We start from the raw sequence: 20,005 nt of genomic DNA on the forward strand, positions 1-20,005 counted from the left end.
TGGTGCAGTGGATAAAGCACTGGTCCTGGATTCAGGAGTACCTGAGTTCAAATCCGGCCTTAGACACATGACACTTACTAGCTGTGTGACCTTAACCCTCATTGCCCCACCAAAAAAAAGAAAAAGAGAATTCTGTAAGGCATTGTAGTCATCGTTCTGAATATCCATTATCTGTGCCCACCACTAGAGACATGAAAGAAGGGATTAGAATCAGGGGGTAATGAGCCAGGTGTCCCTTCAAAGTTATTTAGCCAGGTTTTTTTTTTGTAAGCAGATCTCTTAAACAATCATGTTTCTTTAAGGTTATTTTTTTTCTCTCCCTCAAGTGCATACAAAAAAATGTAGATAATTAAGAACTTTGGTCCCAATTACTACATAATAATAATAGGAACAAATAGTAATTTGTGACCATGGCCACATTACTTATCTCAATACCCTTGGCCAATTCTTTAAAACTAATAAAAGTACAAGCAAATTACCTATCTTCATCAATGGAATGGATTTCCACAGTGGGAGCCCACACACTGGTAAAATCACAAGTTCTGACTTTTAAAAAATATACATCTCTCAGAATAGTGAAAACCTGTGTTCAAATTCCACATACTAGCTATGTGATTAGGGGGAAGGGAAGAAAACCTCTCAGTGTCCCAAGCAGTACTTTTAATACTCTAAGCTGAAGAATAGGTTCATTGTTAAGAGACAGAGAGTCCCTTGCTGGGTAATAATAATAATAATAATAATAATAATAATAATAATAATAATAATAATAAAGCATTATAAATTTAGCATCACAGGATTTAAATCTGGAAGGGACCTTAAAAATTGTATAATTCCAACCCCCTCATTGAGGAAGCCAGGGCCAGAGAAGCGAAGTAACTTGTCCTGGTATAGACAGATAATAAGTAGCAGAGACAAGATTTAAACACAGGCTTTCTAACTCTAACTGCAGTGTTCTTTCCATTACCCCCCTGCTGCTTTCTTATATAGAGAGTGCTGAGGTTCCTCTAGCGCTGGTTGACTAACCTAACAAAGATTCTAAGTACCCACTGACATGAGTTTAAATTGGTTTAGGTCAGAGTGTAGTTGCTCTTCACAAGCTTCCTGAGAGATAGAGAAGGAGAATCCCAATAAAGCCCTGAAAAGCAGAGAGTAGAACACTTTATTCTGTACAAAACATTTTTTACACTTCTTACCCTTGATCTCCATGATAACCTTGCTATTGAGAGGAAGGACAAATACTGTTCAGTCGTTTTAGTCTTGTCTAACTCTTTGGGACCCCATTTGGGGTTTTCTTGGCAAAGATACTAGAGTGATTCGCCATTTCCTTCTCCAGCTCATTTTACAAATGAGGAAACTGAGGCAAACAGGGTTAAGTGAATTGCCCAAGATCACACAGCTAGTAAGTGTCTGAGGAAGGATTTGTACTTAAGTCATCCTGACGACAAGCCCAGTCCTCTATCTACTGCACCACCTACATGCTGAAGTACAAAGATTAGTAGTCATTTAACAAGCAGTGATTTGCCAAAGCATTGTGATGTGTGCTAGAGATACAAAAACAAAGATCCCTTCAAGGAGCATACATCTGGAGGCAAAGCTACAGATAGATAAACAGATAGACAGACAGACAGATAGAGGAATGAATGGTTGGATGTAGAGATAGATATAGGGGCAGCTAAGTGGTGCAGTGGATAAAGCACCGGCCCTGGATTCAGGAGAACCTGAGTTCAAATCCGGCCTCAGACACTTGACACTTACTAGCTGTATGACCCTGGGCAAGTCACTTAACCCCCATTGCCCTGCAAAAAAAGAAAAATAGGGGAGATAGAGATAGGAAGATAGAGGTAGGTATAAATATATGTGTGTGTATATATATGTTGGTACATATATATAGGTATATGTATATGTGTGTGTGCACATAATCTTTTACACACCTGTGAATACATATATACATGCATGCATATGCACGTGTATGTGTGTGTGTGTGTGTGTGTGTATATATACACACACACACACACCAACAGAATTAATAAAAGTTAGCTAGGGAAAAGAGGGAACTAGCATTTAATATCCTCGTTGGACAGATGAGAAAGAAAAAAATAACTTTAGGCTAAAGAAGTTTGCGACTTGTCTCAGAACACAGAGTCAGGAAGAACTAGTTATAATGATATGTAATATATAATGATATGATAATATGAGAGAACATTATGAAGAGAAAAGATTGCCAAAATGGTAAAAAAAAAAAATACTATTGCAGATAAATGTGTAAAAGAAAATTACGACTCAATTGAATTGAGTATATATTATCAGGATAAGACATTCCCAGGACAATCTTGAGATATTAGGTTATACTTCTTAAAATGCCAATAAATACATTAGAAGAAAAGGCCTCCTTCAAATCAGAAATGTTTTTCTTCTTCTTACTTCTTTCCTCCTCCTTTGGATGCTCTCCTTTCTTCTCCTACCATCCCTGTCCATTCTCACTCTTCACACCCATTACACTCTTCACACCCTATTCTCATTTCTCTTCACACCTTATTTCTCTGTTTTCCTGTCTCCTTCCCAATCCCACCTGGGCAGTGATCAAAAGTTGTCAAGCCAGATGGACCAGTGACATGTTGACTCTGTCCATTCCTGTCTTGCCTTTCACAGTTTTCATGTTTTACTTTGAAGGTCTCCTTGCTGATATCCTGTCCTCATAGCAACCTTTGGGCTGGAAAACATGAGCTACTGTTTAAGAGGACTAGGGAACATGTCATGCAAGGGTCAGTTAACCAAGAACCAGGAAAGTTTAGCTTGATGATGCAAAGATAGGTGAGGGGACATAGGAAGGCAGGCTGAAGATAGTTTCAAGTATCTCAAAGTCTATTCTGTGAAAGAGGGACTGAAACTTGTTCTATTGACTCTGAAGGTCATTTAATCTCTCTAAAACCCAGGCTTTAAAAGTAATAGGTCTATGGGGGCAGCTAGGTGGCGCAGTGGATAGAGCACCAGCCCTGGAGTCAGGAGTACCTGAGTTCAAATCCAGCCTCAGACACATAACACTTACGAGCTGTGTGACCCTGGGCAACTCACTTAACCCCAATTGCCTCACTAAAAAAAAAATTTTTTTTAAATAAAAGTAATAGGTCCATGTTACATTGAAATTTGCTCCCCAATGATTTTTCCTTTTGCCCATCATCTTCCCAGACAGAAATATGGACATGAGGAATTAAAATTATTCAAATACAGATTCATATCCCTCTAATAATGATTCCTATACTTTGACACTTCAATAGTTTGATGGATTTTTGGTCACTTTGGTGTAGGCATGGCCTTCCATCCAAATCACTTCATACTTGGAGGATTCTTGTCCCTCTTTTTCCACAAATCTTCCAAGGAGAATCTATTTAATTTGCTTTAGACCTTCCTCTGCTTCAATTCATTCAAATAAGCAGCATTGATCATGAGCCTACAGGCCATGGGATTTTTGGTGTTCTGTCTGTGTCACCAAGAACAATGGATGAATATTCATATAATTCGCATCTTGATGACATATATGTATATATAAATATATACACATGCACACATGTGTGTAAGCATGGGCATATATATTATTTGCATGTGCATGAGTGTATCCATGTGTATAGATGTATTATATGTATATTACATGTATGTGTATTACATACATAGCGATAATAGCTATCTCTGTGCAGTACTTTGCAAATATTATCTCATTTAATCCTCATAACAACACTGGAAGGAAGATGCTATTATTATCACCGTTTTACAGATAAGAAAACTGAGACAGAGGTTAAGTGACTTCTCCAAGGTCACACAGCTAGTAAATATCTGAAACTGGATTTGAACTAAGGTCTTCCTGACTTTAGGTACAGTATTCTATCCATTGCACCAACCTGCTGCTTCATTTCTACAAAATAAAGTGATAGGATTAAGAACAGGGAACAGAATTGTGAATTCATGATATAGGGAATTCCAAGATGAGTAAATCTCTTCCACCAATGCAGGTTAGTACCTTTTATACAAATTCCAGTGTTAAGAATTTCCTTGAGCACTGAGAGTTTAAGTGAGTTCCCTAATATCACAAAAGTAGTAGGTATCAAAGACTGGACTTGAATCCAGGTCTTCCTGACCTTGAGGCCAACTCTACATCTACTCTGCCATCTTGACTATATATATCTACATATATCTCTCTCTGTGTATAATGTATTATATGTGTGTATATATATATATATGTATATGTGAGTATGTATATGTATACAGTGAGAAAATAATTATTAATAATGGATTTCTAGGAAAGATCCAGACATAAGTCTAGTTGCTCTCTTCTCCTTACCCCAGAAAATTTAGTTCAGCCCTTTCCTGCGATGAGCCCAGGTGAACAAAGAGAATGTAGATTGATTTTTTTGTTTAGCTAGGGTAAGAAGCACACCTAGACACAGAAATTTGCCCTCTCTAGACCATCCTCAAGTCATGTCAATCAATGACACCAAATGATGCTATAACCAATTAACTTAGATCAATGTAAGGTCATCTGCCTCTACCAAAAGAGAATAAAAAGCCTTGACCAAGGGGGCAGCTAGGTGACGCAGTGGATAGAGCACCAGCCCTGGATTCAGGAGGACCTGAGTTCAAATTCGGCCTCAGACACTTAACACTTACTAGCTGTGTGATGCTGGGCAAGTCACTTAACTCCAATTACCTCACGAAACAAACAAACAAAGAAACAAAAGCCTTGACCACTAGAGGCTTGTTCTCTCCCTCTTTCTCTACTTGCCCTCTTGGCTCAGAATTCTGTCTCTTGGGGGTATGTAATTATTTTATGCCTGTAGGCCTGGGGCTAGTGGGGAGTTGGGGAGACACAGTAAATACTTTGCTAATATGTAATATTAATTAATAATAAGTACTTACTGCCAAAACAGGTGCAATAGCGCATTAGTATATAGTAGCAAATAATTTTTGAAAATACAGCTTAGCAACAAATAATTTAGAAAACACAATATGTGTGTAGATTGATAGATAGATAGATAGATAGGTAGGTAGGTAGGTAGGTAGGTAGGTAGGTAGATAGATAGATAGATAGGCATTAGATAGATAGATAGATAGATAGATAGATAGATAGAGAAGGAAATACCAAACCACTCCAGTATCTTTGCCAAGAAAACCCCAAATGGGGGTCACAAAGAGTTGGACATGACTGAAAAATGACTGAACAATTATATATGTTTATATGTGTGTATATATACATTTTGGTCTGGATTTCTGATATCATTGGCATAGGAAAACTCCCTATGAGGAAACACCTCCACTAATGCAGACTAACAATTATTTTGAAACTTATAATAGACTTATTTTGATGACCCTTTTGGGGCCCAGATTTATGATTTCATCTACAGAGAAAATTCCCATTGTAGAGACTACTTCTACCAATGCAGATCAGAAACTTCACAATAACATATACTGACAAGTTTCCTGGGGCACTCAGAAATAAAGTGACTCCTCTATTGTCTCATAGCTCTTCAGGAAGTACACCTAAACCATATGTCATTCTGAACATAGAATATTGGGACCTTAAGGATCATCTTAGTCCAATCCTCTCATTTTACATGTGTGGAAACTGAGGCCCAGGGAGGTGAAATTACTTGCCAAGAGTTGCACAATCAGATAGTAGCAGAGCTGAATCAATAACTCAATGCTCTCAACTCCCCAACCTGTGCTCCTTCTACTTCACCAATCTACCTTCTTATTCAGTACAGCTTGTTTGTCAATGCTTTGTGAGCCATTAGTCATTGTTACAATCATCATCACTACTCTGAGTAGAGTGTTGTGGGTCAGGGTGGGAGGTCATGCGATGAGAGCAGACGCCAACTGAGTAACAGCAAACAACCATGCTGAGAAGCGGTCATTTTCCAGGCAGAGGCCGGCCATGTTTAATGGGCTCTGTTTCTCTGTTGTTTAGCAATGCGAAGATAAGTGGGGACACTTATGTGCACTGGCTGACTTCTCTCTTGCCCTGAATGAAAGCATACAGGAGATCAACAAGCATTCATTTAACAATTTCGAGCTCCGCATTGGTAAGTACAAGATGAGATTGCTCACAATGAGGAGAGCCTGTGTGGAATCCCAGGGCTTCTCACCATCAATACTAATAGCTAATCACAACTTGAATTTATTCATGGAACCCTTTACATTTATTTGCACACACCTTATTGATTGAGAAATCAATCTGCAAAAACAACCTGGGGAGGAGTTCTGAAAGTATTATTTATTCCCTTTCTCAGAATAAGGAAATCAAAGCTTTCAGGGGTGAAGAGACTTGTTGTACAAGGTCAAGAAGTACTTTGCACATAGTATTAATAATAGTAACCACCACCAAAAATAATAATAGCTGACATATACATATATAATTTTATGATTTGCAAAATGCTTAAGATATTTAAATATGCAAAATATGCAAATATATGTTTATACAAGCATACTTATATGACACATAAATATTATATAAATATACTTATATTTACATATAAGTATGTTAATATAAGTATATGTTATATATTGATATTATATAATATATTGATATTATATAAGTATATTTATATACACATACTTATATAACCATATTCTTTAAGTTGGTCCTCACAACAACCCAGGGAGTATTTCAGACCCATTTTACAGTATTTTTATACCCATCTTACAGATGAAGAAACTGAGGATGAGAGAGGTTAAGTGATTTGCCCAGGGCCACAGAGTTAAGCAAGAGACAGAAGTAGAATTTTAACTCAGGTCTTCCTGACTCCAAGTCCAGCACTCTTTTACCAAAGTATATAGGAGACATATAATAAACATTTATTTAAAGTAAAGTAGGTCCTCTTCCTTTACCCATTATGCCAGAGGCCTCTTACACTATGCTCTTTTAACTGGGGAGTCCTCCCTGCCAAACAAAATAGGTGAATGTCGTGCTTTGCATAGCAAAATCCCAAAAGGTGTTAGTTCTTCTGGACTCAAAAACTACAGAATTCTAAAGAAGAAAAGGCTTTAGAGGTTATCTAGTCTAAGCCTCTATTACAGGATGTCACTTAAATGTGTCTATAATTAAATTATAATGCTTCTAGTGACAAAGTACTCAATAAAAGGAGGGTGGAAAATCAAGTACTTGGCATCAAGCCCAAGTAAAATTGTGAAGTAAGCAAAAATTTCAGCCACTCTTCTTCCCAGAGACACTTTCCAACTTCCCTTTTATCTATCAGTACTCCTCTATCCTGTACCACCTACCCAATGCCTACTCTGATGAGTTCACTAGTTTCATAAATTGAGTAATCATTTACAGAGTTTACATTCTCTTGGAAGGACATAAAAAGTTTGTAATAATAAAAGCTATTATATCCTCATCATTATTGTTTAAAATAGCGTTTATGTAGCATTTTAAGATTTGCAAAACACTTTACAAATAGTATCTCATTTTCTCCTTGTAACAATCCTGGGAGGTAGGTGCTATTATTATGGTTATTTTACAGATGAGGAAACTGAGGTTAAGTTACTTGTGCAGCTCACCACAGCTATAATTAGTGTGTGAGAGTAGATTTGAACTTTTCCTGACTCCAGGTACAGGGCTTTATCTACTGTACCACCTAGCTATTTACACAAATAGGCATATACAAAGTAATTTCAAGAGCTCCTAGTACAGCTGACTTAGTAGGAAGTGCTTACTAAATTCTTGGGCAGCTAGGTGGTACAGCAGGTCAAGCATTGGAGGATTCATCTTCTTGAGTTCAAATCCAGCCTCAAACACATGCTAGCCACATGACCTTGGTCAAGTCACTTAACCCTGTTTGCTTCACTTTCTCATCTGTAAAATGAGCTGGAAAAAGACATGGCAAACCATTCCAGTGTCTTTGCCAAGAAAATCCCAAACAGGGTCATGAAGAGTCAAGCACAACCGAAACGACTGAAGAAGTATTGAAAAACAGAGACTATTTCCAGATACATTACCATAGCTAGTTAGCATTTATATAATGCTTTAAGATTTGACAAGAGTAGGTGGCTCAGTGGATAGAGTACTAGGTATGGAGTCTGAAAGACTCCTCTTCCTGTGTTCAAATGTGTCCTCAGACACTTATTAGCTATGTGAACCTGAGCAAGTCACTTTCCCCTTGTTTGCCTCATTTCCTCATCTTTAAAATGAGCTAGAAAAGGAAATTGCAAACCATTCCAGTATCCTTGACAAGAAAACCCCAAAAGGGGTCACAAAGAGTCAGACATAACTGAACAATAACAATAAATGCTTTTAAAATTAATTAGATTGAACCAGAAATTCTTTAAAGTTCCATTTAATTCTAACAATCTATGATTGATTACCAAAGAAGAGTCACTTGGTTGACTTGGGCCTCAGTTTTGGGTGCCAGTAATAATGAGAAAGGGTTACTTAAATAGACTGCTTTGCTTGAATTTGATTGGGGTGAGTCCCCCATTACTAGAAGTCTTCAGTCTTAGATGACCATCTGTCAGGAATGTGGAAGCATCAGTTTGAGCATGAAATAAGGATTGGGTCAGATCACCCCTGGTGTCTCCCTCAGGTCTGAGAATAGACTTCTCTTATTCTTGTCATCACTAAGGGTCCCTTTTGAATCTACAATCCTGTCATTAGGTAATGATTCTCACCCACGTGGGGTTTCTGCCAGGCTTCATCACTCACTCTCCAAGGATAGCCTGGCTTCTAGCTCTAAAACGCTGCGATTATGTGAGGAAGCCCCATATGGTGACTCCCAGTAGGGTCCATGAAGCTATTACTTCTTCACTGTCACAGTCCTCCACAGGCAGACCCACAAGCATCCCTGTTTTCAGACTATAGCCTTTTATTCCTTGCTCTTTCTCTATATGTGTCAGTCTACCCCAAAATGAGTGAGCTCTGGGGATGACCTTGGGGGAGGTGCAATCAAGAAGACCCAAGAGAAGGTTCAGCTTTTGACCCTGTGGCTAAGAATAATCACAGTGACTGACAATTCTCAAACTGCGTGTGACTTCTCCAGCTCTGTGCATGTTGATGAGCCCAATCTGAGTCACTGGCTGCCAGCTAATCATTTGCATGTGTAGGGAAAGCAAAAACTCAGCAATTCAAATCAATTCAGTGAGCATCTTTGACAGTCAAAGCAAGAGCAAGGCACTGTGCTAGACACTTGAGATTTTTGTTGTTCGATCATTTCAATAATGTCTGACTTTTCATGATCCCATTTTTTGGAGTTTTCTTGGAAAAGATACATGAATAGTTTGCTATTTTCTTCTCCGGCTCATTTTACAGATGGGAAAACTGAGGCAAACAGAGTAAAGTGACTTGCCCAGGGTTACACAGCTAGTAAGTATCTGAGGCCACATTTGAACTCAGGTCTTCCTGATTCCAGGCCTGGCACTGTATCTACTGAAATACCCAGCTGCCTTAAAGTATTGTTGTTCAGTTGTGTCTGACTATGACCCCACTTGAAATTTTCTTGGCAAAGATACTAGAGTGGTTTGCCATTTCCTTCTCCAAGGCACTTGAGTTATAGAAACACAAGAATGGAATGCTCTCTGCCCTCAAGGAGTTTACATTCCACGAGTTATTTTTATTTATTTTTATTTTGGGGGTGGGGGGCAATGAGGGTTAAGTAACTTGCCCAGGGTCACACAGCTGGTAAGTGTCAAGTGTCTGAGGTCGGATTTGAACTCAAGTCCTCCTGAATCCAAGGCCAGTGCTTTATCCACTGCGCAACCTAGCTGTCCCCCATTCTACAAGTTATTACAAGTATGTAATAATAATAATAATAATTGTCATTATTATTATCTAAAATATCATTTACATTGAACTTTAAGGTTTGCAAAGCAATTCCCAAATATTGTCTCATTTTATCCTTACAACAGTCCTGGGAGGTAGTTGCTATTATTATCTCCATTTTACAGATGAAGAAACTGAGGCTGAAAGAGGTTAAATGACTTGCCCAGGATCACACAGCAGTAGTATTCTGAGGCCAGATTTGAAATAAATAAAAGCATCCTTATTCTAAAAAAAAAAATCAAGCCTTTCTCAAAACAAGCTTTCTCAAAGAAAACTCTTAGTATGGACAGGTCCGTATTGTTGAACCTCGTCTCCAAGTCAGCCTATTCCATTGTGAGAGGGGTCTGCTTGTTAGATGGAGTTTTCTGGATATCACATTGGCAATCTACTCTAGCTGTTAATTTCCCATGGGCCCATGATCTGGCAAGGAGAAGATGGCCTATTACTTCTGTTCCTTTCAGATGTTAGAGAAAGCTTCCAAGCATCTCCGAGGTAGATGAATTCAATCATAGGACTAGAGCAATGCTGATTTATACCTGGAAGAGGACATTTGTAAGGCTTATTCATACTCTTACCGTATCCAGACAGGGGAAATGGTTCCAGAATGAGGAAGTATGAGTCCCTTCAATTGTTCTGTCTTTGCCATGAACTCCACTGCCAGTAACATTACAGGAGCCTTCCTCTGGATTCCATCCAGCCGATCATCATTCTTAAGACAAGATCACAAATCAACCCAATGGTTCCGTTTGGAAGAGCATTAGATTCATAGCACGTTAGTTAAAAGCACCCAGAGAGATCATTTAGCCCTAACCCATTATTTTCCAGATGAGGACCCTAAACTCCAGAGTGTGCAAGTTAATTTCCCGTGGTTGCATTGCCCATTAGCCCCTGAGTCTGTTGAGATGGGAGAAAGTTGATCCCATGATGCTCTTGACCTAAAAATAGGACAGTCGAGGCCCTGGCTCACCACCTTGAATTAAATTTGTTTCCTTTCTCTCTAGAAGAAACAGCATGGCATAATGGATTCTCATTCTGACACATACTGGCTCTGTGACCCTGGGCAAGTCACAACCTATCAGTGCCTAAAACGCATATCTAAAACAATAATTTGCAGAGAAGGAGCAGGTCTGCATTGTTAGGCAGAGTTTGAGAATCTACAAAGGCCTAATAGCAGCATTACTAGATAGTGCAGTAGAGTGCTACATTTGGAGTCAGAGTGAAATGAATTTTAATACAATGTCAGACACTAGCTAGGTATCTCTGGAAAAAATCATCTCTCTAAGCCTCATTTGCTTCATCTGTCAGATAGTCAATAAAATACCATGTAAAGTACTTTTCAAACCTTAAAGCACTCTCTAAATGCCAACTATATCAATGAAGTCACAGGAGCAACTCCTCTTTCTCTCCTGCCTTCTAAACTCACTGACAGCAAAATTAAAACAGAAATAAAAAAATAAAAACAAAAATGCAAGGAGAACTCTGAAAAGGCATCTGTCAGATCACAACTATCCCTTATAATGTTACATTATTGGCATACATTTCCTCAGAAGTTGGAAAATTCAGTTCTTCCAATTCCTTATACTCCTCTTCAATGTATAAGTAAATCAGTCTAATGCAGAAATATGTTTAATGTGATTGTACATACATAGTCTATGTCAGATTGCTGGATGTCTTGGGGAGGGAGGAGGAAGGGAAGAGGGAGAAAGATTTGAAACTAGAAATCTTATAGAAACAAATGTTGAAAACTATCTCTACATGTAACTAGAAAATAATAAAATACTATATTAAATAAGTCAGTCCATCAATAAACATTATTAAATAAAAAATAAGTAATGGATCTATAATTCCACATACACAGATATATACAAGTCATTTAATATTTTACTTTCATACATTTATATTACACTTTTTTACACTTTGAATCATTTTCCATCCAACATCTCAGGTATCAACACTCCAGAATTAGTTAAGGCAGGCACTGTGATCCTCATTTTTTTTTTTAGTTTGAGGGGTGGTTGTTTGTTTATCATGAAAGTATTTTTATTATTTTTCAGTTGCATGTAGAGGATAGTTATCAACATTTGTTTTTATAAGATATCTAGTTCCAAATTTTCACCCTTCCTCCCCTTCCCTCCCCCTCCCCAAGACAGAAAGTAGTCTGACATTAGTTATGTATGATAATTACATTAACATATTCTGCATTAGTCATGTTGTGAATGAAGAATCAGAACAGAAAGGGAAAACCTCAAAAAAGAAAAAAAAGTAGTAACAGTATGGTTCAATCTGCACCCAGATTCCAGAGTTATTTTATTCTAGATGTAGAGAGCATTTTCCATCATGAGTCCTTTGGAATTATCCTGGATCATTGTATCAATGAGTTAAGTCTATCACAGTTGAGCATGTCATCCACATTTTATGGATGGAATTACTGACTCTCAGAGAAATTAAGCAACTTGCCTTAGTTAAATGACTTAAGAAGGCTTGGACTGTAATTTTCTGAATCCTGATCTGGGGTTCTTTGTTCTACTCCTTCACTGCCTTCCAGCAATAAGTGGATGTTAATGCCATTTATAAGCAGGTGTTTGAAATGATCATGGCTTTCCATTGAATTCAATAAAAATGGAGGGAGGGAAAGGAGAGAATAAACATTTATTAAGTACCTGATATTTGCTAGGCACTGTGCTGAGCACTTTACAAATATTATTTCACTGTATCCTCAAATGGATTAAGCACCCAGTTGGTACAAGACTCTATGCAAGGTTCTGGGTGAACAGACATAAATAACACCTACTCCCTGCCCCACCAAGGAGTTTAAAATATGGGAGATAAGACATGCACACAAACAAAAAGAGTATAAACCAGTATCAATCAACATTAAAGACATACTACCAACATCATGCCACTTGACACAGGCATGTTGAGAGACTTGGAAAGGATTCTGAAAGACAGTGATGTTGCTGACCTTGTAACATAGTCATCATCTCCTGCCTGTCTGCTGTAGTCTGTGTCTAAGATGGGGGATCTTAACCTTTTGGGGTCAGTCTGGTGAAGCCTATAGATCCCTTCTCAGAATACTGGTTGGGGTGTTTATTATTTTTTGGGGGGGTGGAATTGGAAAGAAATGCTAGACATCAGTTAGAGGTGTATAAAGATGAAAATTCTTCCCATCCAAGTTCACGAACTTCTAGGTTGACAACTTGTGGTCTAAGGTATCAGGTATCTCGCTAAATTTTGCAACTCAAGTACATGAGATTTTTCCAATGGGAGAGAGAGAGAGAACTACCCATAAGATCTGGTGCTTCCAGAGTTACATGCCTTTACCATAATCCTGTGGGGACCAATCTTTAATTGGGGAGTGTTAGCTAAGCAGCTCGCCACAATATTGGGGCAAGGAAGGAGACCAGCAGCCTCCCTCAAAACAGAACAGGATTTATTTTAACAAGAATGGACTTTTAAAAAAACACAAACAGGATCAGTAGCATCAAGGGAAAGGAAATAAAATGGGGGAAGGGAAATTATACAACCTGAAAAAATACCACCCCCTCCCCCAGGAATCAGCTGAGAATACACAGCCCCGCTCCTGTCACCTTCCAGCTTCCAGCTAGAATGGCGAATTCTCTTCCCCCCTCCCAGCAAACCCCAGCAGCCCCCAACCAATTGGCTGGCTGCTCTGACAGTCACATGACTGCCCTCACTAGGCTTCCAATCATTATAATTTTGCCAGGCTCATGTAGGCTTCGGCAAGTGGTGATGACGTGAAGTGCCGGTGCCATGGCGACAGCTACAACCAGTGGGTGGAGCACCATGCGGTTTGCAGAGCCCCAGGCCAGTGCATGCCAGGCTTTGTGTTTTTTTAATTCTAGCCAAAAGATGGGGTCATAAAAACCTCAAATAACAATTAATTCTTTACAATCCCCACTCAACTGGCTGGATCTCTTGATCTCCCTCCTGTCACTACATTGATCTCTACAGCCAAGGTATAAGATGTAGTGAAGGGTCAAAAAATCTGGAGGTGAAAGGGACCTTAGAGGCCATCCAGTCCAACCTCTTCATTTTAGAGTTTACGCCAACCCAGAGGTGAAGACTCTCTTACTTTTTAGAGTGACCAGCTGGCATCCTCAAAGTCTTATCCCAGTTTTACAGATGATAAAACCAAAACCCAGAAAGTTACTTAGACTCACTGGGGCCACTGACAGACACCTTCCTTTTCATATAGGTTAATCATCCTTATTCTTTATTTACTGTAACAAATAAAGACCATGGAGGTTCAGAGATGGGAGATTTCACTTTTACATTCTTTGCCCTTCCACTTCCTTTACAGGTATCAGCCACGGTTCTGTGGTGGCGGGAGTTATTGGCGCCAAGAAGCCACAGTATGATATCTGGGGCAAAACCGTCAACTTGGCAAGTCGTATGGACAGCACAGGCGTCAGTGGCCGGATCCAAGTGCCTGAGGAAACGTATCTCATCCTGAAGGACCAAGGTTTTGCTTTTGACTACAGGGGAGAGATTTATGTCAAGGGCATCAGTGAACAGGAAGGAAAAATCAAAACGTATTTTCTTCTGGGAAGAGTACAACCCAACCCGTTAATCTTACCACCAAGAAAACTGCCTGGACAGTACTCCTTAGCAGCTGTTGTCCTGGGACTGGTTCAGTCACTGAACAGGCAAAGACAGAAGCAAATACTCAATGAGAACAACAACCCTGGCATCATAAAAGGACATTATAACCGACGGACTTTGTTGACTGCCAGCGGACCTGAACAAGCCGCCCAAGCAGAAGGCGTGGACAAATCTGACTTGCCATAATAAGCATTTTCTTTGTGTTCCTTTTTTTTGTATTTCTTTTATATATAAAAAATAAATATACTAATAAAAAGGTTTAATTTTTTTTAGAATAAGGATGCTTTTACTGATCTTTGGTGGGTACCAGATGGAAGAGGCCAGTCTTAGAATCATAGAGTGAAAGGCACCTCAGAGATCATCTACTCTCACATCCTTGTTTTTTACAGATGAGGAAACTAAGGCCAGAATGAATCATCTTACCCACACAAATGAGTAGCAGAGCTACAATCAGAGTAGTCAAGCCCCAAAGATTATAGTCTAACATTCTATCCATTGCACCATATTCCCTAACAAAAGTATTTTTCTCACTTTTTTCCTTGTCTCTAATTTTTGTTTATGACATCTGGAAATATGTAAAGTACATTGAAGTTGCAACAGGGATCGGACTAGTTTGGGCTCAGATCACATCCCAGTAGACCTGTGGCTTTTGCAATAAAAACACAATTGGCAAGTCTTTAGTGAAAACCAGATATGAAAGGAGACAGGGGGAGGTCACAGCCAACTGCACTTTGCAGTCTATAATTATTGATAACATTTTATGCATAAAACCTAAGGATTATTTGTGCATAAATTCTTGATCCAAGTAATTATACCTGGACTGTAGGAATGAATAGCATATCCAAATCCAAAGCATTAATAAAAATCCCTGAAATGTATATGACACTTTATGGTTCCCAAAGCTCTCTCACATATACTATCTCCTTTGATAAGGAAAATATATATGGTCTGGAGAAATCTAAGAGGCAGAAGCTATAAGAAAAGACATAGAAGAAGATGCCAGGAGCCCGCTGCAATTTGTGAAAAATGTAAGGAAATAATTTCTTCTTCTATATAAATATTGGTTCAATGATGGCCTTAAAGAGGCCATTACTTTGATAAATTCTCAGTCATGTGTGAAAGCCTCTTCAAAATGCATTTGATATACATGATCTTTTAAAAAGTGACAGGTAAACTCAAGGATTATAAACCCATCATTGCTTTATTAAAAGATACCATCTATATTTGGGCAAAAATAATGACATCAACAATAATGCCTTTTTATTCATATAACACTTGACAGTTTCGGGTGCATGTTCACAAAAATCATCTCTCTTCAATCTCATAATAACCCTGTGAAATAGTCAAAAGGTATTACTATCCCTGTTGGACAAATGAGATTCAGAGAGAAGTAACTTGCATAAATTCACATGTCTAGTATTGAAAGTTAGAAACAAATCTGGTTCACTTCCCAACCAAGAAATCAGACAGAGCCTTCTACATGATAACAGATTTTTTTTTCATGCCCACAAAACTCAGTCATGCATTGATTGCTTAGGGAAATTTTTAGCTCAAAACCAAATATGACAATCTACAAAATAATTTCTTTGCATGAAGAATTTTAGTTTTAGCATGAAAATCCCAACATCACCCATTCATCTACTAAGAATACAAAGGAATTGGTTATAGATTGTTCCATTTCAGTGGTCTAATGAACTATTTGGAAGAGAAAACTTCAGAAATGAAGGTTCTAGTAGTCCAAAATTTTTTTTTCAATAGCTACCACCTAAAAAGGCTTTAGTTTAAAAAAATACTTTACAAAGAGATGGCCTTAAAGATTCCAGCTTCCAAAAATTTTGTCCAATTAAGGAAAGAATATAAAGCTCTATATCCCAAAAAGTTCAATCAGGTTAATGTGATGCCAAGCGTTCTGGATTTTGAGTTAGAGGACCTAAATTCAGATATTGACTTTGCTCCATTCTATCCATGTGATGTTGGCCAAGTCAATTAACCTCATCTATAAAATAAGGAGGTTGGATTAGATGACCTCTAAGGTAAGATACAGTTCTAAACCTATAATTCTATCTCCTATGCCCAGGTAAGAGGAAGACTTTACTTCCAATTAAAAGTTCTTCACTTCTAATAAATTCTGCTTTGGCAAAAGATAGATCAAAGATTCCTTAGACAACATCTAAATCCAACCCACTCATTTTACAGATTAGGAAACTGAGGCCCAGAGATGTAAAGTGACTCATCAAAAGACAGGTAAAATTCAAACGCAGCTCCTCTAACTTCAGATTTAGTACTCCTTTAATAAAAGGTCGCACACCCTTATCACCTCATCCCAATATTTCAAGTTCACCAAAGGTTCCCTCCCTTTTCAACCCACAATAAAATCATTTTACTATCTGGTGACAAGGTGTCACCATAGAGGAATAAGAAGGGGAATGACTATCGTTCTTATAATATTTTGCCTTCCTTCTCTCATGCTTCAAGAGATATTCTAGTTTGTCAAAATTCTTCCTAAAAATGGTGCTCAGAATTAGACACAATATTTCAGCTATAAACCAAACAGAGAAGCATATAATATTATAAACACCTCCTACACCTGGATACTAGTGCTGCCCCAAATTGCATGCTTTGATTACAATCTCATCATAGTGGAATATTTTCTTTTGCCTCTCCATTAATAGAGAGATGTTTATGCTATTCATATTTCCAATGATATAACATTTGTAAAGTGCTTAGCACAGTGCCTGGTACATAATAGGTACTTAATAAATGCTTATTTCCTTCTCAACCCCAAGGGTGGGTGTTTGAAATGAACTGGGAATTCCCATTATAACACCTCTGACAAGGTATCATCAAGCATTTGATTGGACACCTTCAGTGATGGGATACTCTGAATTTTCGACTTAACAAGGCACTCCATTCCATTATTCAACTGTTTTAATTGTTAGAAAATGTTTAAAATGTATATTGAGCAAAACTTATTTTCCCTATTATTTTTACCCATGGATCCTAGTTCTAGACTCTAGGATCAAAAAACCCTAATGTAACCGCCTTTGCATAGAACAAGCCTTCAAATTCTTGAAGATCCCTATTACATACCTATTATCTTTTCCTCAGCAACCTAATTATCTCCACTTTCCATAACTGATCTCCATAAAGGATAATATTGAGTCCTGCCAAATTCCTCTGTTCCCTGGGTACAGTTCGCGGTTTAGAAGCATCTCTTAAAAATGTGGTTCCAGAACCGAACAGAACAGAACACTCCAGATATTTGTCTTTGGTCATTTTGCTATGATTCTTCTTTTCACTCTTATTGTCACTCACCCAGTTTCTCCCCTCTGCATTAATCCCACCAGCCCCTTTCAGAGGATTTCATTAGCCTGCCAAGTTTCCCAGTATAAAATGGCCTGTCTAATCTGCTAATCTAAAAAAAGGCCTACCTGAAGCTACAGGTATGTCTCCTAGTCCCACACTAATCATTATTTACTTTCTGGGCTGCTGATTTCATTTATTTAAGGAGCATTAAGAGCAATACTACTTAGGAATTAAGCATCATTTCCAGACCACCAATCCAGAGAAAATATTGGCTTAGCTATATGAAGTCCTAATCTCAAAATGGTCTTACCATCACCTTGAAGATTCCAGCTTTCCAAAAGTCTTGTCCAATTAGAGAAAAAATATAAAGCTCTAAATTCCAAAAAGTTCAATCAGGTTAATACAACGCCAAGAGTTCTGGATTTTGAGTTAAAGGAACAAAATTCATATACTGACTTTGCTCCATACTATCTATGTGATGTCGGCCAAGTCAATAAAATTACAATAATAGCTAATATCATAGGGAGCATTGATATAGTACTTTAAAGTTTGTGAAGCGCTTTACCAATTTTGTCTTATGTTATCTTCATAACAACTCTGGGAGGTAGGTGCTAGTATAATCTCTATAGTTTATATATGAAAAAACTGGACAGACAAGTTAAGTGACTTGTCCATGCTCACACAGCTAGCAAGTGTCTGAGGTTGGATTTGAATTTAAGTCCTCCTGTCTCCAGATCAAATATCCTATCCATTGAACTCTCTAGCTATCCTAAATACAATAGTCAGGATATCAAACTCTCCACTCATTTGATTCCCGGGTCAAATGAGACTTGGTTGATACCAAAGTGTTGGCTTGCCTAAGATTTTTAGCAAATAGGTTTGTCTCATTAGCTGGTATGGTGTGAACTAGGGGGTCATGAGGGCATAATTGCTTGACCACCACTATTTTTGCATTGAAAGCTGTCTTCAAGTATTTGAAACGCTATCTCATGGAAAAGGAACCAGATGTTCTGACTGGTCCCAAGGGGCAGAATTTAAACCAACTCCTGACATTACAGAGAAGCATATTTTGGCTCAATATACAGAAGAAAAAAAGAGACAGTGTGGCATAGTGGCCTTGGAATCAGAAAGACCTAGGTTAAAAGCTCATCTCTGATGAGCTTCCTCAACAAGTCACTTAACCTCTCTTAACCACTTAACCAGGCAACTCTCTAAGTCTCAGACAATGTGCTGTAGACCAGGTGGAAATCTGTATTAGGTAGAGTCAAACCTGAAAAATACATACTATATAGTGTGTGTATGTATATGTATATGTATATATATACACACACATACACACACATATATATGTGCACATACATATATACATATATGTATATAGTATATAGACATCCTATATGTGTGTATATGTGTATGTGTGTGTGTGTATATATATATATATATATATATATATATATATATGATGTCTCAAAAGCATCTGAGGTGATTCTTAGCTCTGTCGCTATCTATGCTTGACTAAGCATGTGTGCATGTATACTCAGAGATACATGTTATACATGTGCATATGTATATAGTAATGTATATGAAAAAACTCTTGGATGGTAAGGACTATCCAAAACCATAATTGTTCAGTTCTCCATTACTAGAATCCTCATAGTGGAGGCCTGGTGGCCCTTCCTTCTCATCAGGGGAATTATGGGGAGATTTTAGTACAAGTACTGATTGCACTAGATAGATCTCAAGGTCTCTTCCTACAATTGAGATTCCGGTGGAAATCTTATAAGAACAAATATTGAAAACTATCTCTATATGTAACTAGAAAATAATAATATACTTTTATAACTAAAATAAAATGAAATAAAATTTTAAAAATAAGAAATAATTGATGAAAAGCAAATTTAATAAGGAATTTGCATATAAGAAAAGTTAAAAAAACAATTGAGAGGGGCGGCCCGCTAGGTGGCACAGTGGATAAAGCACTGGCCCTGGGTTCAGGAGTACCTGAGTTCAAATCCGGCTTCAGACACTTAACACTTACTAGCTGTGTGACCCTGGGCAAGTCACTTAACCCCAATTGCCTCACTTTAAAAAAAAAAAAAAAACAAACAATTGAGATTCTGGGCTTAGGGCAGTTTGAGGCCTGGAGAGAGGAACTATTTTGCCTAGGGTTACTCAAGTATAGGTAGTAAGTAATGGAGTCAAGACATTTCTTCACTATAATACACTCTCTTTTACAAATAAAAATGTGAAGAAACATTTGATTCTCACAACTTG

At 38.0% G+C, this 20,005-nt stretch overlaps 1 protein-coding gene across 2 annotated transcripts in view; it reads left to right on the forward strand.

Annotated features, from left to right (window-relative positions):
• ADCY8 (adenylate cyclase 8) overlaps positions 1–14,626 on the forward strand; it is a 373,977-nt gene extending 359,351 nt beyond the window's left edge. For both annotated transcript variants that reach the window (XM_043978000.1, XM_043978001.1), the window contains 2 exons: positions 5,957–6,071; positions 14,124–14,626. In XM_043978000.1, the coding sequence (XP_043833935.1) occupies positions 5,957–6,071; positions 14,124–14,611 (603 nt within the window). In that variant the 3' untranslated portion in view covers positions 14,612–14,626. The remainder of the gene's footprint in view (positions 1–5,956; positions 6,072–14,123) is intronic.
• The last annotated feature ends 5,379 nt before the right edge of the window (positions 14,627–20,005 follow it).

Source organism: Dromiciops gliroides, chromosome 1, assembly GCF_019393635.1.
Source record: "Dromiciops gliroides isolate mDroGli1 chromosome 1, mDroGli1.pri, whole genome shotgun sequence".
In the NCBI taxonomy this organism is placed as follows: Eukaryota; Metazoa; Chordata; class Mammalia; order Microbiotheria; family Microbiotheriidae; genus Dromiciops; species Dromiciops gliroides.